Source organism: Neodiprion fabricii, chromosome 7 (assembly GCF_021155785.1).
Source record: "Neodiprion fabricii isolate iyNeoFabr1 chromosome 7, iyNeoFabr1.1, whole genome shotgun sequence".
Classification (NCBI taxonomy): domain Eukaryota; kingdom Metazoa; phylum Arthropoda; class Insecta; order Hymenoptera; family Diprionidae; genus Neodiprion; species Neodiprion fabricii.
This window is the reverse complement of record NC_060245.1, coordinates 8680014-8696029: the sequence shown is the minus strand read 5'-3', so window position 1 is coordinate 8696029 and position 16016 is coordinate 8680014. Positions and strand designations below refer to the sequence as shown.

General features: G+C 35.6%; 1 protein-coding gene across 1 annotated transcript in view; it reads left to right on the top strand.

Moving 5' to 3' along the window:
- LOC124185963 (dynein axonemal heavy chain 2) overlaps positions 1-16016 on the top strand; it is a 670443-nt gene that overhangs the window by 286348 nt on the left and 368079 nt on the right. The window contains exons 14-15 of the mRNA XM_046577226.1: positions 27-251; positions 6095-6383. Coding sequence (XP_046433182.1) covers positions 27-251; positions 6095-6383 — 514 coding nt within the window. The remainder of the gene's footprint in view (positions 1-26; positions 252-6094; positions 6384-16016) is intronic.

Genomic DNA, 16016 nt, shown 5'->3' with positions numbered 1-16016 from the left:
AGTGAAACCTTTCATTGACTCTGTAGTTGTTACATAACCTTGACAACTGCACTGCATCTTCATCGAGGAGGCAGTCCAAAAGGTCCGGCAGGAACCGGAAAAACTGAAACAGTGAAGGACTTGGGTAAGGCTTTGGGATTCAATGTAATAGTACAAAACTGCTCTGAAGGCTTGGATTATAAGAGCATGGGTCGACAATTTTCTGGACTTTCCCAAACAGGAGCTTGGGGCTGCTTTGATGAATTTAATAGGTTAGCAATACTTGTATATATTTCTACCATGAACGTGTTCGTCTTCTTATCGTACCATGTTTAATTCTAACTTTGCTCTGACAGAATAATTCGCATAATTAACATTTTTTTCGTTCACCGTAATTTCGAAAGTACTCATTCGTATTCTTGATGGCAAACAATCTGTTATACTGATAAATACATAACTTTTTGACTCTACACTTCCATCGCTAATACAATAAATAATACTATATTCAATCCTTCATATTCGAATGAGCATGATGTTTATGGAAAAATCTGGATCATGCTGGGAATGACGTACATGATAGGGATACCGGTTGGTGTAATTTGAGTTTGCCACGTTTTACAATGAGGAAACCATGACGAAACGTCCAATTTTCAGCATCGTGGATACATTTAGCATGACCGCTGCGACAACGGCTTTAGATAAAGCAAAATTGATTACAGACACATTTTTAAAGTACAAAATGGAGCTTGATTGTGAGAGTAAATCGTAAAACAACCTGGCAAACGCTAAGTATTTGTGATATCCCCGAAAACCAGTATCGGTTTTCAAGATAATTTATAGTATATGGCAATGATACTGAAAAACATGACTAATTTTCGTGTGTAATAGAGCATAGAGAGTAAGTAACATCAACTCATCCATAGAGAGTAACAGATTTCGTGCCACAAAAATTTTTAGGTCGCGTATCGCTGTGAGTGAGCGCTCAGTTTAGTCAGACGATTGTGCATTTCACGTGACGAATTATATTCTAATTACATAAGTTATTACTCATTTAGAAACACTTTGAAAGTTGTTAGTTATGTATTGTAACGTGGCATATTTAATGCGTGTTACCAACGATTCCCCGAACGGAACCCGAAAGTAAAATCGCGCTATAAAAGTCGTCAATATTAGTGAAAAGAGCACCAAGACAAGGCTCACGCTTCCAAAACTTTGAAAGGGCATTTGTTACAGACTAGCGAAAAGAATATTTCAGGATTTTTTTTTATTTTGTTTCAAGTATGTGCGACAGCAGGCAGGGAACCAGCGGCGAATTTAGCAACATTTTGTGACAATACTAGCGAAGATTTAAGAACAAGGAAAGACAAGAGCTGGCATACATCGCGGACGGACGGCCTCACGCAATGCTGCGGAGGGAGTGCCAACGAAGAGCTCTGCTGTGACGGAAACCGGGGCGGACGAGATTCCTGTTGTTAGCCAGCGAGACGTAGCCTCTTCGCAGAATACTAGGATTGTAAAATCTCGCAAAGCCATCACCACGCCACTGTCAAATGGTGGAGCACCGGTGAGCCCGGCAGCCAATCAGCGTTTCTCGATTGCGAAAATCAACATCGGCAATAAGCTAGACTTTATAAATTTCGTAATCCGAGAACCAATAAGATCTGGGAATTTTTTCGCGACTGGTAGCGCCTATTTTTGCTTCGCGTAGCGGAGCCCGTCACTTGAGTTCTGACGATCTTGAAAAAGATTTGAAAGATTTACAATAGTATCGGTAGAGAGGAGTGTAGCGAGAGGCAGCTTATTGTGAGAGATGTTCTTTTTCTTCTTTGTTTCTGTTCCGAAGAAGAGGCTTGTGATGTCCGACTACATAGTTGGAAGCTTTTTGGTGTGGCTTCATCGCGGTAAGCACTATCAATTACCTGCGAACAAATTTCGCGAGAGGTTTAGATTGACACACCAATCAACGGTCAACCATTTTAACTTCACGTTATGAAGGTGCTTGAAATTCGTTTGCTGATTTCCTTGTTTCATAGCCGTAGCTTGAGTTTTCGCGATAACGCGTAGAGTAGCTTGCAATTGTGCAGATATTTGAAATCTATTTACGGTTTATTTTGGAATCACATTTTATTCGATCACCTGACTCAGAAGGAATACAAAATATGTAAGAAAGATAAATGCAGAAACATTGTTGATTGTACCTTTACTCGTATTTTAGGTGTTTGATCATTTATACAGATAACAGGTACAGGAGGGATAAATGATATAAGATAGATACGATCGATTGTATAGATAAGCTTCTCGAAATTCAGCAATGTAACTTGTCAATAAAACTTGAGCAGGTGATAAACAATGCTAGCCTTGTGAATATTGATTGCCTCGTATCCAAACCGTGTAAAAGTTGATTTTCTCAAGGTGATAAAGTTCTAGAAAATCCACAAGGAAGCTTGCTGGAGGACCCGGACAAGGTAATAGATAAAACGGGCTTTATGGAAGTTGATTTTCTCATAGTAGATGCGCTCACTGCGATAATTCAGAGAATTTACTTCTAACGATAATGTTACTAGGGGGACACTTTATTGGACGGAAATACAGATTTTAAATGATTAGATGAACTCTTATACGTATAACTCTATTTGCTTGGCAAACCTCAAATTAATGATGATTCGATACAACACTACTAATAATCGCACTTGAGATTTGTTCGCTGGTAAGATGTGGTCTTGCCGAGAGACGCTTTTGGACTGAACTCTAGCGTAGACAACTGGCTCTGATAGCAAGGCAGCGTTCGGGAACTGGATTGCATAGTTACAGTTTTCGAGCAAACACAAATGGATAGCTTTGTTCTCGTGGCTCTGATCCGGTCCCCCTGATCTAGACCACTTCCACTTTCTGTTCTCTCGAACGCTTCGATTGATATTGAACAAATTTTTATGGTATATTTTGTGCAACCGAATTCCGCTGCACAAAGTCTAGTCGAGTCAGCGTGTTTGGAATGTGTCACCTCTTGTGTAGGTCACGTATTATTGTGAGTTAGCGCTTAGTTTAGTCAGACGATTTGCAATCTTAGGTTTTGCTCGAGTAATCTTTGAGTTTCAGATGCGTCGCAGTTAGCGCCTTAAGGGGGTATACATATACATTCATTTCGTGAAATTCAGAAGCATTATTTGAAGAGGGATTTTAGGAAAAGTAAAAGATATATTGGCGAAGTTTTTATTTGTAAAATTTCCTTATGTGTCCAAGTGTTTTGTCAAAAAAAAAAAAAAACCTCTTAAATGTCCCAAAATGGCGGAGTTATTCGCTCGTAATTGAGCCGCGGTGTTCCACGTACGCGTGGGTGGTGTAAATCACTACAGTCGATCGGAGAATCTGAAAAAAAAGTTTTTATTCATCGTCATAGGTGTATCTTTGATGTGAACAAACAATACAGTTGAAAAAAAAATCGTAGAAGTTGGGACCATCAAACTATTGATCTCAATTTTTAGGAACATATTGTTTAATAAACAAAAATTGAGTCGTACATTCTTTGTCATCGGTAGTTCACATCCAAGGGTATGGTATGAGAAAGTGACTGTATAAATTTGAAAGCGTTCTGAACCTCGGTTCGTGAGTTATGACGTACACGAGGTCAAAAAATGTAATTTGTGAGAAAACGGCTTCAAAGTTTGCAATTGAAATTGGCATGCCCTGTCTGCGATATATTTGACATCATTGACTTCAGTACAAGCCTGCGCTATATGAAGCGCCTTCTTCGGCATTGACAGTATCCTCAGCATCCTTTTTTCAATTTCTTCCAGCAACTCTAGCCTCTTTTGTTGCATCTTCAGCTCGGATGCGTGAAACAGACAAACGTGTGTCGTCCGGTGCTTCGCAAGCTGCTACTGCATTTGGTTCTATAACGACATTGAGCTGTTGTAGGATTTGAAGAAAAGTGTTTGCCTCATCGTTGAATATACTAGCGGAAATGTATGTAGCAATTTCAACAAACACGTTTCCGCTAAATGATATTTTTGGTGCGATTTTCCAAATTTTCGTGTTCAAATTCTCATTATTATTTTGGGTAAAGCCTCCTAAACACTTCTCTAATAATATGTCGCTACTAAGGGTTTCATGTACCAGTCTAATTGCTTTTGCTGCAGATGCATTAAGTGCAGGCTTGTGAGTATATAAATCCAAAAAGCCTGCGACTTTTGCTTGTCGCCACGTACATCAACTATTCGCACTAGTGGGGCAGTTATCGTACTGAGGATCGCTGTCAGTTAAGCACTTGATGATATATATATGTACCCATATACTTTTCTTTATGTCGGCGATAGATTTACAATCATTTCTTATAGCCAGTCCGTAGTAAACTGTCAATTCGTCGATTAATTTTGCCGTCAATTTTCCTTTCTCTCCGAGACCTTTATTTTGTTTTTTAGTGTTCCTGGGCCTAGCACCCGTGCGTTTTTGAACATGTCCAATACATTCTTTATTTTTCACAATTATATCTCCGTACGGTCGTGCTTCTATTATAGATTTGAATGTTTTTGTATCGCTATCTCAAACGTAATACAAATACGTTATGCCGTGTAATTGTTCAGATCTTGTAAACATCCCAACAATTCCAGCAATTTCAATTTTCTCTGAACTTCCTGTATGATTTACTGTACATTTAGACGCATGACATCATATCACAAAATTGGCACATCTTACAAAATTACGACTTCACCATAGCATCCACAACTTTACCAGATAACATTCCAATGAGAGGTGCCACACCCTGGAGCGACGAAAACCCTGTTTTTCTCCAAGTACCGTCTTCAGAGACAATTATTCCAGCAGGTCATTGTTTTTCTCTACAAAATTACCCTTCCCCGCGGTACTGACAATAAGCTATGTAGTGCAGATGAGTACAGCCGAGGATTAGCGCAGCTGACGATTGAGAGGCTTGTGTAAGATCAATTTTTCCAGCTTTTATCGCGAGTTGGGAAGGTATTGTGCACACGGTAAGTTCTCGGTAGCTTTTCCGGGTCGCCAAGTAGCAACGAAAATCCGCGTCACAGTATATATTGGAAGCGGAAACGTTAAAAGCTGTTGTGAATAACAGAATAGACAATATTATTCAATATTTTCAATCGAATTATTAATAAACCACTACTGACACTCCCAAATATACAGAAAATACTTCCTTCTCTGCGCTGGAGTGGGAAAAACGTTCATGATGTCTACCTGGGGAAGCGGCACTATTTAGAGGGGATTTATCGATAGGGTTTACTGTATTTGTGATGGAATACGCGACCATTACACATTATTTTTTTTATTCGTAATGGAGCACTCATTCCTTACACATTAATTTAGTAATTTTTAATGAATTACCCATCCATTTCATATTACACAGTGCAATGTATAATGAAAACAGTAATGCATTATTTACAACTCTGGACTAAACATCGATTACCAAAATTTTGTCAGCTTGCTTGACAAATATTCTAATAATCTAAAAGCCAGTCGGTCGGACTGATGATAGGGAACGGCTTTGGTAAATAGTCAACTGTAGAATTGGTTAATCGAGGATCTCGAGTCTGTTGGACAACTGTGGTTTGTAATTCCTAGTATACAGGCGATCACAAATTCAGAAAAGAGAAGCAATGGGAGGTTTGAAACAAGGCTTCCGACTCTGCAGGAGTGGAACAGCTTTGACAGTTCATTGTAGAGTCTGTGATCAGTAATTGCGCAGCTTTGGGGCCTAAAAATGTCCGGGTCTGTGACAAATACAGCTTCAGCGCTTGAGAAACGCCCTAGTCTGAAAAATGGCGGTCTTGGCAACTAACCCAGTTCGGGTTCACAGAAACGCTACACCTAGTTAACGTAAATATAAAGATTGGCTAAGTCCCAAATCCCTTTCTCCGAAAAGAGGAGTTCCGTAATTTCCGAGCAACATTTAATATAGAGCAAAGACACTTAAAATAATATCTACATTACAGTATGTCATCGTGACCATGATCCATATTTTTTTATAAATTTATGAATTATTTTGATTCAAACTGCTTTTTTAACTGGTGACTTATATATTTCTTCAAAACACTGATACTTCACAAGCATTTCACATCTAACTTCGAATTCTTTCATTCCACAGAATAAATATAGAAGTACTGTCTGTTGTTGCACAACAGATACTGTCAATATTAACTGCTCTGGCGCAAAAATTAATACGCTTTACATTTGAAGGAAGTGAAATTGGTCTGGTACATACTTGTGGAATATTCATTACAATGAATCCTGGTTATGCCGGACGCACCGAACTTCCGGATAATCTTAAATCCATGTTTCGCCCAATATCTATGATGGTGCCAGATAGCAGCATGATTGCTGAAATCAACCTGTTTGGTGAAGGTTTTCAAAATACGCGTGTGTTGGCTAAAAAAGTAAGGATTTTCCTAATTTTTACAGATTACTAGGCTGAACTCACAAACATAAAATGAGATATAAAAACCAAACAGATATTTTCGGACACTCATAAGACGTCATCTGTCTGCTATATGTAAAATTCAGGTTGAATCCAAAATATAATACTAACTAATTAATAGTTTCCACAAATCTTCAGACCAGTAGGTACAACACAATAGGGTACTGAAAATTTTATGACGAAATAACATTTCATTTTTCATGATAACAGTTCGTAAACTTACTTTGTACGGGTGTAATTGGTCTCTGCACTTTTGAATTCTTCAGAAACTTCAGAACAATGGCGGGTCCAATAAAATGTAATTACCATTTTCCAAATATGCTCTTCAAAATTATCACGAAAAATTGCTTACCGTTCAATGTAAAGCATAAGTTACATGAAAAATGTATTCAAGTTTTTAAAGTTATCACTGTTTATCATTAGAGTATGGATAATATGAAATGCAAAATGTGTTCATACTCTCATTACATCTGCTACTATCACCGAAGAATCAACATTAATTTCCTGTGTATAGATTATTGCAACAGTTCTCATGCAGTATTTCGACCGTGAACATTCGTTTGGTCTGCTTCTTTCACATATCATTTTACGTGATATAAAGCAAAGATTTGTGAGATATAAGCCTCGTAAGCTACGTCAGTCTTGAAAAAAAAAAAAAAAAAATTCAAACCTTTGTCTAGCACTTTCAGTAATTTTTTAAGTATTCTCATCTCCAGGATAGTGATTTTTAATGAAAAATGAAAGATGATATTGGAAAAAGCGTTAGTAATCGAAAGAAGTTCAAAGAGTATGTCTGGATAACTAAGACACAAGTGCAACCACAGCTTTACACTTGCTGATGAATACAAATAACCAAAATTTCCCGCTAACTATTGGCCTTTGACCAACGACGTAAAATATCACTATAAGACTAGTGGACGCCTTCCTGCAATTGCATGGCAATTCATGTCTGGCAATACAACTCATGTGTTGTCGCTCGACGGAACAAATATTTTTTTCGAATATTTATTTGATATCGCACGAAGAACAGCGTCTTTGGCTGTTTTGTATCAGTGGTTTATAAGCTTCAATAAAATTAAAAATGACAGACACATTGCGCAATCGATGAAAACTGACTGACGAAGAGATTCCACTAACTATAATCTACGGATTTGCACAAGACTTCGCAGATTGAAAGAGTAATGAAAGTAAACGCACACGTATTCCTGCTTATTCATAGGCACTCTACCGGTACTGAGAAAATGATTCATAAGGTTTCGACGCCACTTCATCAGTCCGCCCGTGCTTTGTGTTCAAGCGGATCGGAGGTGCAGTGGCTAGCGTTACGGTTTCGAGATTTTGCGCTTCATGTTCAAATCCCGACAAATTTTTTTTTCTCATTGTCAAAGCATGCTTCACGAATGCTCTTTATGTTATTAATATTATTCTTGGATATGAAGGTTCTAAACATATAACACTTTTTTTGTGTTAACGTTTCAGCCCGGATGGGGGCCCTCCTCAGATCGATTTTATTTCAGAACATCTGTCACGAACAGAAAAATTTATAATAATGTACAACGTTAGTTGTAACGCAATTAAATGTAAAAAGTTTAGGTGATAAGAAGGAATGTTTGTGCTAATACACATCAGAGTAATCACCTGATGATAAAATGACACTTTCAAAGAACGAAGAAAAAGAACCAACTAGTATAATAATGAATGCGCGTTAGAATAAACGAATAAAACTCATAAAGTTCATTTTTAAAAAACACAACAACAGCGATACGAAACTCCCAAGCATTCATCCTGGTTGGTAATTGAATAAAAACACACAACGACAGTTTTTTTTGGCTTAGAGAATACAACACTTTTGTTCGTGTGGAACGTCCAGTATGTAGTGGGAGGAGACAAATATCAGTCATCATCAGAGCAAGCACAGAGTCAACGGGTTAAATAGAAATCAGAAAATGTTAAGAAAGTGAAATCGAGAGCAAGCTCAGTCAGTAATAGATAGTTACGTTGGGTGTATCACAGAGGTGTAAATAGAACTCAGATGTTCGATATCTTGTCTTCGATTGATAGAATTGGGATGTGCAACAATATTGCACATTTCTAACAATAACCTATTGTAATACAATGGTTCCACGTATAAAATGCTGGCTTGAGAATAATTGAATGAATGATCAAAATCGATAGCGTCAGTGCATTATGATAGATAGTCAGTGCAGTATGATTATCCTCATGCTTATGGATATTGCGTTTATGTTCAGTTATCCTAGTGTGTAGTTGCCCACTAGTTTGACCTATGTAGGACATGTTGCATTAGTTGCAAGGCATCTTATAGACTACACAAGAACGCATACACGGGGGTAGTGGATCCTTACCAGAGTCAAACATGGAGGATAGATCATGTGCGCTTTTTCACACAAATTGAATCTTATACTTAGAGAATATTCTGTTGAGAGACTTAAACAAGCCCGCAACGTATGGGATGGAAACAAAGTTTTTTTGATTAACTTGTGCACCAGATGCATCATTGTTGTTGTTAGAACTGATCGACGACAAAATGGAATTGTAATTAACCTGTATATGTTTGTTGAGCAGAGAAGTTGGATAGTTGTTTTTACGTAGTACCTGATGAATCAAGGACATATTTTTGTTATGAAATTCCATACTTGAGAGTCGGGTCGCTCTGTCAACCAAGCAATGAATCGTTCCAATTTTGTAAGATCTGGGATGGTGAGAATGGAAATTTCAATACCTTTGTGACCAGGTAACCTTATGGAACCAGTCAGTTTTGATGAGCTCGTTATCATTAATGATGAGAACATCCAAAAAGCTAATTCGACGATTACACTCTATTTCAGAGGTGAATTGTAATTTCGGATGGAATTGATTGAACACAGATAGCATTTCGTCTACTTTATCAGAAGGCACCGCTGTGATTATGTCATCTACATATCTAAAGTAGAAAGGAGGCTTGAAGTCCAGTTTGTTAAGACAATATTGTTCAAGATCATCCATAACCAAATCCGACAAAATTGGAGAGAGCGGCGAGACCATCAGTAAACCATAAGTTTGAGCATAGTTGTTCTGATTAAATTTGAAAATGGCAGCCTTAAAACAAATGTGTAAAGCTTTTATGAGTTCATTGAGTGGAACAGGAATCTCATCCACCAACTGATGCCAACGCTGCTTCACCGCGTTAATTGCTAAATCTTGTGGAACATTAGTAAACATTGACACAACATCCAGCGAAACCAACACATGATCAGGTGGGAGACAAAAGTTCATGATAGCTTTAACAAGAGCAAAACTGTCTCTGACACGTGACAAAGGAGGGACAATGTTGTTACCAATTCATTTACTAAGGGAGCGAGCTAGATTGATGGTAGGACTATCTGTGAAAGAAACTATAATTCTTACCGGTGTATCCGGTTTATGAATTTTAGGTAGCCCGTAGGCTCTAGGTGGTACACAATCAATTTTTGAAATTTGCCGTCTAAGTTGGTCAGAAATGAGTTTACTTTTAGACCAATCCATCGTTAATTTTTGAACTTCCTGTTGAAGGGTACAAGTATGATCAAATCTAACAACTTTGTAGGTGTTAGTGTTAGAGAGTTGATGTAACATTTTTTCCTCATACGTTTGATTATTCATAACAACAGTCGTGTTGTCCTTGTCTGCCTTCAAGAAAAGTAAATCCTCGTTATGTTTCTGAAAGATCTTAGTTTCTTTAATCTTATCCAGAATGTTCTTGTCAACATTTATAAGAGAAGGGATGTTAATAAACTTTTTTAAGGCGTTCACATCCAAGAATAATATTACTCAACAATTCACCAAGGTCAAGAAAAATCGTCTTTGTTCTTTATTTCATTTATAAATACAAGAACGCTATATTTAAATTACAATTCACCATTCCAAAACATTTGTCCGTTATTAGAAATATGCTACAGAGTATTCGGTTTGAAAATAATTGGAAATAAGAAATGTATAATAGCGATTAGCTTAATTTTTGTGTTTATTATTACATTATTACACTTTAAGAGGATCCGGTGCCTTCCTCGGGCTGATGCCTATTATAAAAATATTTGAAACATAAAAACTCTGCACACCACGAGCAATGAACGAAGGCACTTTTGCTATAGTCACATTTCTCGGTGTGAATGTTGTCTTATATTACAAGTAAACGTGACGTGATTGAAATATACAACTTAATTGACAATCTTTTGCTGGTGCCAGCATTGAGAAAATGATTCAGTATGCACGGTTTGCCGTAAAATTATCATCGAAACGCAAAATTTTTAGTATTTTTCAACGACGCTGCTTTTCCAGAAAACATTAACACCGAGAAATGTGACTGTGGCAAAAGTGCCTTCGAGCGTTGCTCGTGATATACAGAATACTTGGATTTCGAATGTTTTTATGAGAGGTATCGCCCCGAGAAATGCACCGGATCCTATTGAATGATAATAACGTAACAATAAGCACAAAAATTAATCTACTTACTATTATACATTTTTTATTTCCAATTAGTTTTAAACCTAATACCCTGTAGCGTATTTCCGATTAAAGGACAATTGCTTTGGAATGATGAATTGTAATTTAAATAAAGCATTTTTGTTTTCATGAATAAAATGAAGAACAATCCTGAAGCATACTTTGCCAACCAAATGAAAACAAAATCTCGTCACGACTAAACACCAGGCGTAAAATTTTGAAGCCGTAACGTTAGCTACTGCACCATCGATCCGCTTGAGCACGAAGCACGCGAGCAGACTCACGAGCAGCGTTAAGACTTTGACAGTCAGTTTCTCGAAAAGGTCGATTGTCTATAGATGAGTTGAAATGCGTATTTATTTATTTTTTTACTCTTTTATTCTGCGAAGTTCCTGCAAGCCCATGGGTTACAATTAGCGGGCTTTCCTTGTGAATCATTCATAAGACCTAATTGATGACTTGGAACGAACTGGATATGAATATATATAAATGAGTGCCTGATCAGAATATTCTAATATGATGACATCTAAATCAAATGTTTACAGAAATTTATCAATAGAATGAATATCCCCAAAACAATGTCACAGTGTTAGAAGAATTAGACGTAGCAGGTTTACAAAAATATATTTTGTGTACTCATATACACATTGCACCACAAATAAATATAACTTCTTTCCGATGAAGAGTTCATACGTAGATACCGTAAGCAAAAATTAAAAAAACTACTACCTAACTTCGAAATTGAACTCTAGCCATGCATTTTTAAGGCCAAGTGATTTCACGTTAACGTGATGTGGAACTTAAATATATCCGATTCGAATTAAACTTATTAACAGCAACTCATTAGGAAGCATCACCAATAGTCTGGTCGAGAAGTGAGTTCACTGCGAAAAATCGTTAGAATGGTCTTAAAAATATGGCGATTGGTGCATTGAATTCAGAATTTAAAATGATGAAACCGGTATTTTTTATTCAATCCGCCATTAAAAATTTCAATTGTTATAAACAAAAAACGTAAAGAAAAAAAGGGAGTCTCCGTTTTATAGCTATAATTTCAAAAATATAAAAGATAAATGAATTTTGAAAAAAGACCCTAAAAGAGGAGGAAATTTCCGATAGGCAAGTCCGTACTCCCGGAATTCTAGCGTTATTATTTATAATTTTAATTTAACGTTGAAAATAGGGCTCCGCGCGGCCGTTTCGGTGCCTAGGCGTCACCGCCTAGCGAAGCATGCAACACGAAAAAAATTTTTTATAACATTCAATACTAATTTAAAAATTTGAATAAATTATAGTGTTATCTAGACACTTGAAGGAATGTAGTCTTACCAAAAAAAAATTTTTAACTCGATTTTCGTTTAAGTTATTTCATTGTTAATTAACTCATATTTCGTAGACTTGAGTTTTCATAAAATCACTTGTAAAAGTTTAAAAAATGGGTCTATAAATTTTTTTCTTTTGTGAGCTGTTCTTATATAAATAATAAACAAGATTCAGTGGTAAAAGTTTACAAAAGTTTTTTCATTTGTTTATAATGATTTTTCAAAGTTATCAAAAATGGAAAAATCCGGCTAATGTTATGAAAAAATTTTTTTTTCATAAATCTTGAATTTTGGTTGTTTTTAAATTAATATGTTGCGTTTATTAGCTTGGCTGAAAATTTTTTAACGTGTATTGTTTAAAAATTTATTATAAACAAATAGACAAGTTGAATATTTTTGATAAATTTTTTTTGGTCATTTTATTGTCTTAGTGAAATAATGATTTTTAAAAAAAAAATTTTTCTCAAAAAAATTACTTAATTGTTTATAACTGTTTTTTTCATTCATCCACCATTCAAATTATTATTAAGAAATAATTTTTTTTTTAAAAATCATCATTTACAATTGTTAATATAATTGTGAAAAAATTTTTTTTTTCTATTCGAATTTTCATTGTTTATTTTATAAACAATTTGTTATAAACAAATTTATGTTTTGATTTTATTTTTGTTTCGTTGCTTCAAAAAATTACAAATACAGCCATGTGCATCAGAGTTGTAAAAAAAATTTTTTGGGGTAAAGTATTTTAAAATTCAATAATAAGTAGAGAAAAATTTTTTTCACAACTCTGATGCACATTATTTCTTAATGAATAATTTAAATGGTGTATCAATGAAAAAAACAGTTATAAACAATTAAGTAATTTTTTTGAGAAAAAAATTTTTTTTTAAAAATCATTATTTCACTAAGACAATAAAATGACCAAAAAAAATTTTTCAAAAATATTCAACTTGTCTATTTGTTTATAATAAATTTTTGAACAATACACGTTAAAAAATTTTCAGCCAAGCTAATAAACGCAACATAATAATTTAAAAACAACCAAAATTCAAGATTTATGAAAAAAAAATTTTTTCATAACATTAGCTGGATTTTTCCATTTTTGATAACTTTGAAAAATCATTATAAACAAATGAAAAAACTTTTATAAACTTTCACCACTGAATCTTGTTTATTATTTATATAAGAAGAGCTCACAAAAGAAAAAAAATTTATAGACCCATTTTTTAAACTTTTACAAGTGATTTTATGAAAACTCAAGTCTACGAAATATGAGTTAATTAACAATGAAATAACTTAAACGAAAATCGAGTTAAAAATTTTTTTTGGTAAGACTACATTTCTTCAAGTGTCTAGATAACACTGTAATTTATTCAAATTTTGAAATTAGTATTGAATGTTATAAAAAAATAGTTTCGTGTTGCATGCTTCGCTAGGCGGTGACGCCTAGGCACCGAGACGGCCGCGCGGAGCCCTATTTTCAACGTTAGATTAAAATTATAAATAATAAAGCTAGAATTCCGGGAGTACGGACTTGCCCATCGGAAATTTCCTCCTCTGTTAGGATCTTTTTTCGAAATTCATTTATCTTTTATATTTTTGAAATTATAGCTATAAAACGGAGACTCCCTTTTTTTCTTTTCGTTTTTTGTTTATAACAATTGAAATTTTTAATGGCGGATTGAATAAAAAATACCGGTTTCATCATTTTAAATTCTAAATCCAATGCACCAATCGCCATATTTTCAAGACCATTCTAACGATTTTTCGCAGTGAACTCACTTCTCGACCAGACTATAAGCCAGTGGCCAGGACTAGTTGCAATTTTGTACTCTAATGTTTCTCTATTCCAATGAAAATGAAAATTAGGGGAAAAAAATTACAAATAGCATATAGAATAATTATTATTTTACCGATTATATTCGGTAGCTTTAATGCGATATAACTTCGTAACGTTGAGATCTTGTCATGGTAGATTACGGGTGGCAGATAACGGGCGGATGGAAGGATGAAGGGGCTGACCCACTCACCTAATAAATTTTACAATGACTAAATCACATAATATGAAGCTTAGCTGATTAACAAAGAATAAAACTGAAGTAATGAACCATAACGTAATATATGTGTGGAATAGGCTATCTTGCACAATACCCATCCTAATGCAGTTATGCTGTTCCGTAATTTTAGTGTAAAAGAATCGATAATCACAGGAAAGTGCTGGTCTACTCGTGCCTTCTCGCCCCTTTGCCATGCAGACCAATGCCATCTGGTTACGTGTTTCACATAATTTCACTAACATCAGACAGTTTACCATGATTTCTGGGCGTACAACATAAATTTGAAAAAATGTATTATCACTTTTGTAGTTGCCGAACGGATCTTGTACCGCGGAAAAATTGACATATACGTGAAATGAGATGAAATGTGTATAACTTGAGATAGTTTCTTATTATTTTAGTGTTAACCTTGAAAGAAAAATTGATATGGTTTCTCAAATGGGTTTTTGTTTTGGAACAACATTTGAAAAACCAATTCCCTAGATTACCAGAAAGGAATTAGAAAAATGTATTAAAGATTATTACTTTCAAATGTGTGCTCAACCGTATACTGAATGAAAAACTTTATCTTTCATGTGTTGTATCAAAATCTAGATAGAGTTTCTCGGAAGTGATATTGATAATAGTTACCGATATAAAAAAAACATTTCATGAAAGCGATGGTTTTTCGAGCCAGTGACTGAAAATATTGATATAGAGTTAAGAGGAGACTTCGATGAAATTTACGTAAAAAATGACCGAAAAATTGATTTTTGGTTTTTCACGGAAAAACATTCTTTGAATTGACCCTCACCTGGGAAAAATTTGACATTGCTAAAATATTTTTGTTGACGTGTTTTTTTTTGGCCCGATAAAGAAATTTTTCAACTTTTGACCGTCATAATGGGTCCGCTTCGGAAATTTTTCAAAATCCGACAAAAAACGTTCGATTAACCATTTTCGTCGAAGTCCGTTGATCCGTTCCATGATTTTTTGAAAATAAAAGAGCGCAAAGTTAATGAGCTGCCTGTACGCCGTCATTGATCGGTAAGAGTGCGAATAACTCTCGTACTAATTATTTTGACATATAATCTAACCATCTAGGCATGAAAATTTCTATGGTTTGGCAGTTGTTCTCCGCAAATGTGTTTGCCATACTATTTTCGAACGATAGATTTGACGAACTGTGACAAATTTTTCTTGTGGTTCGAACTACTCGGACGGAAATTTTGAAGAGATCTGCATCTTAAAATGAATCGAATCAGCACTCGCTTGTCATTAAATGCTACAGCTGCGGTTATCGAATGGGTGAAAATTACACGAGCCCACGAACCAATGACACTTCAACAAGGTCACCCTTCGAAATAAACAGGCGAGCAGTTGATGGAATGATCGGCGTTGGACTAGGGCACTCAAGCATGGGAAAATTCTGTACCGTAATGGGCATGAAAGGTACGAGCGTCAGTAGCTTCAAAAGTCATGCGGACCAGTTGACTGTGGAGACAGAAGTTACAAGCGAGAGTTTTAGAGAAAGCTGGAAAAACTATTAGAAGAGCGCATAAAGCAATAGATCCTTCAATGGATAGTAGGGAGGAGGACGACCATTTTATCCTTGACTAATTACTACAGAAATGCCATTGTAAAAATATTCCTCACATACCATTCACGTAACGAGCAATAGATGCAAGGATTAGCCACTGCGTGTCAACCGACCGGAATTCTCATCACGAGCAGTGCCTCACTGGACCAGACTCG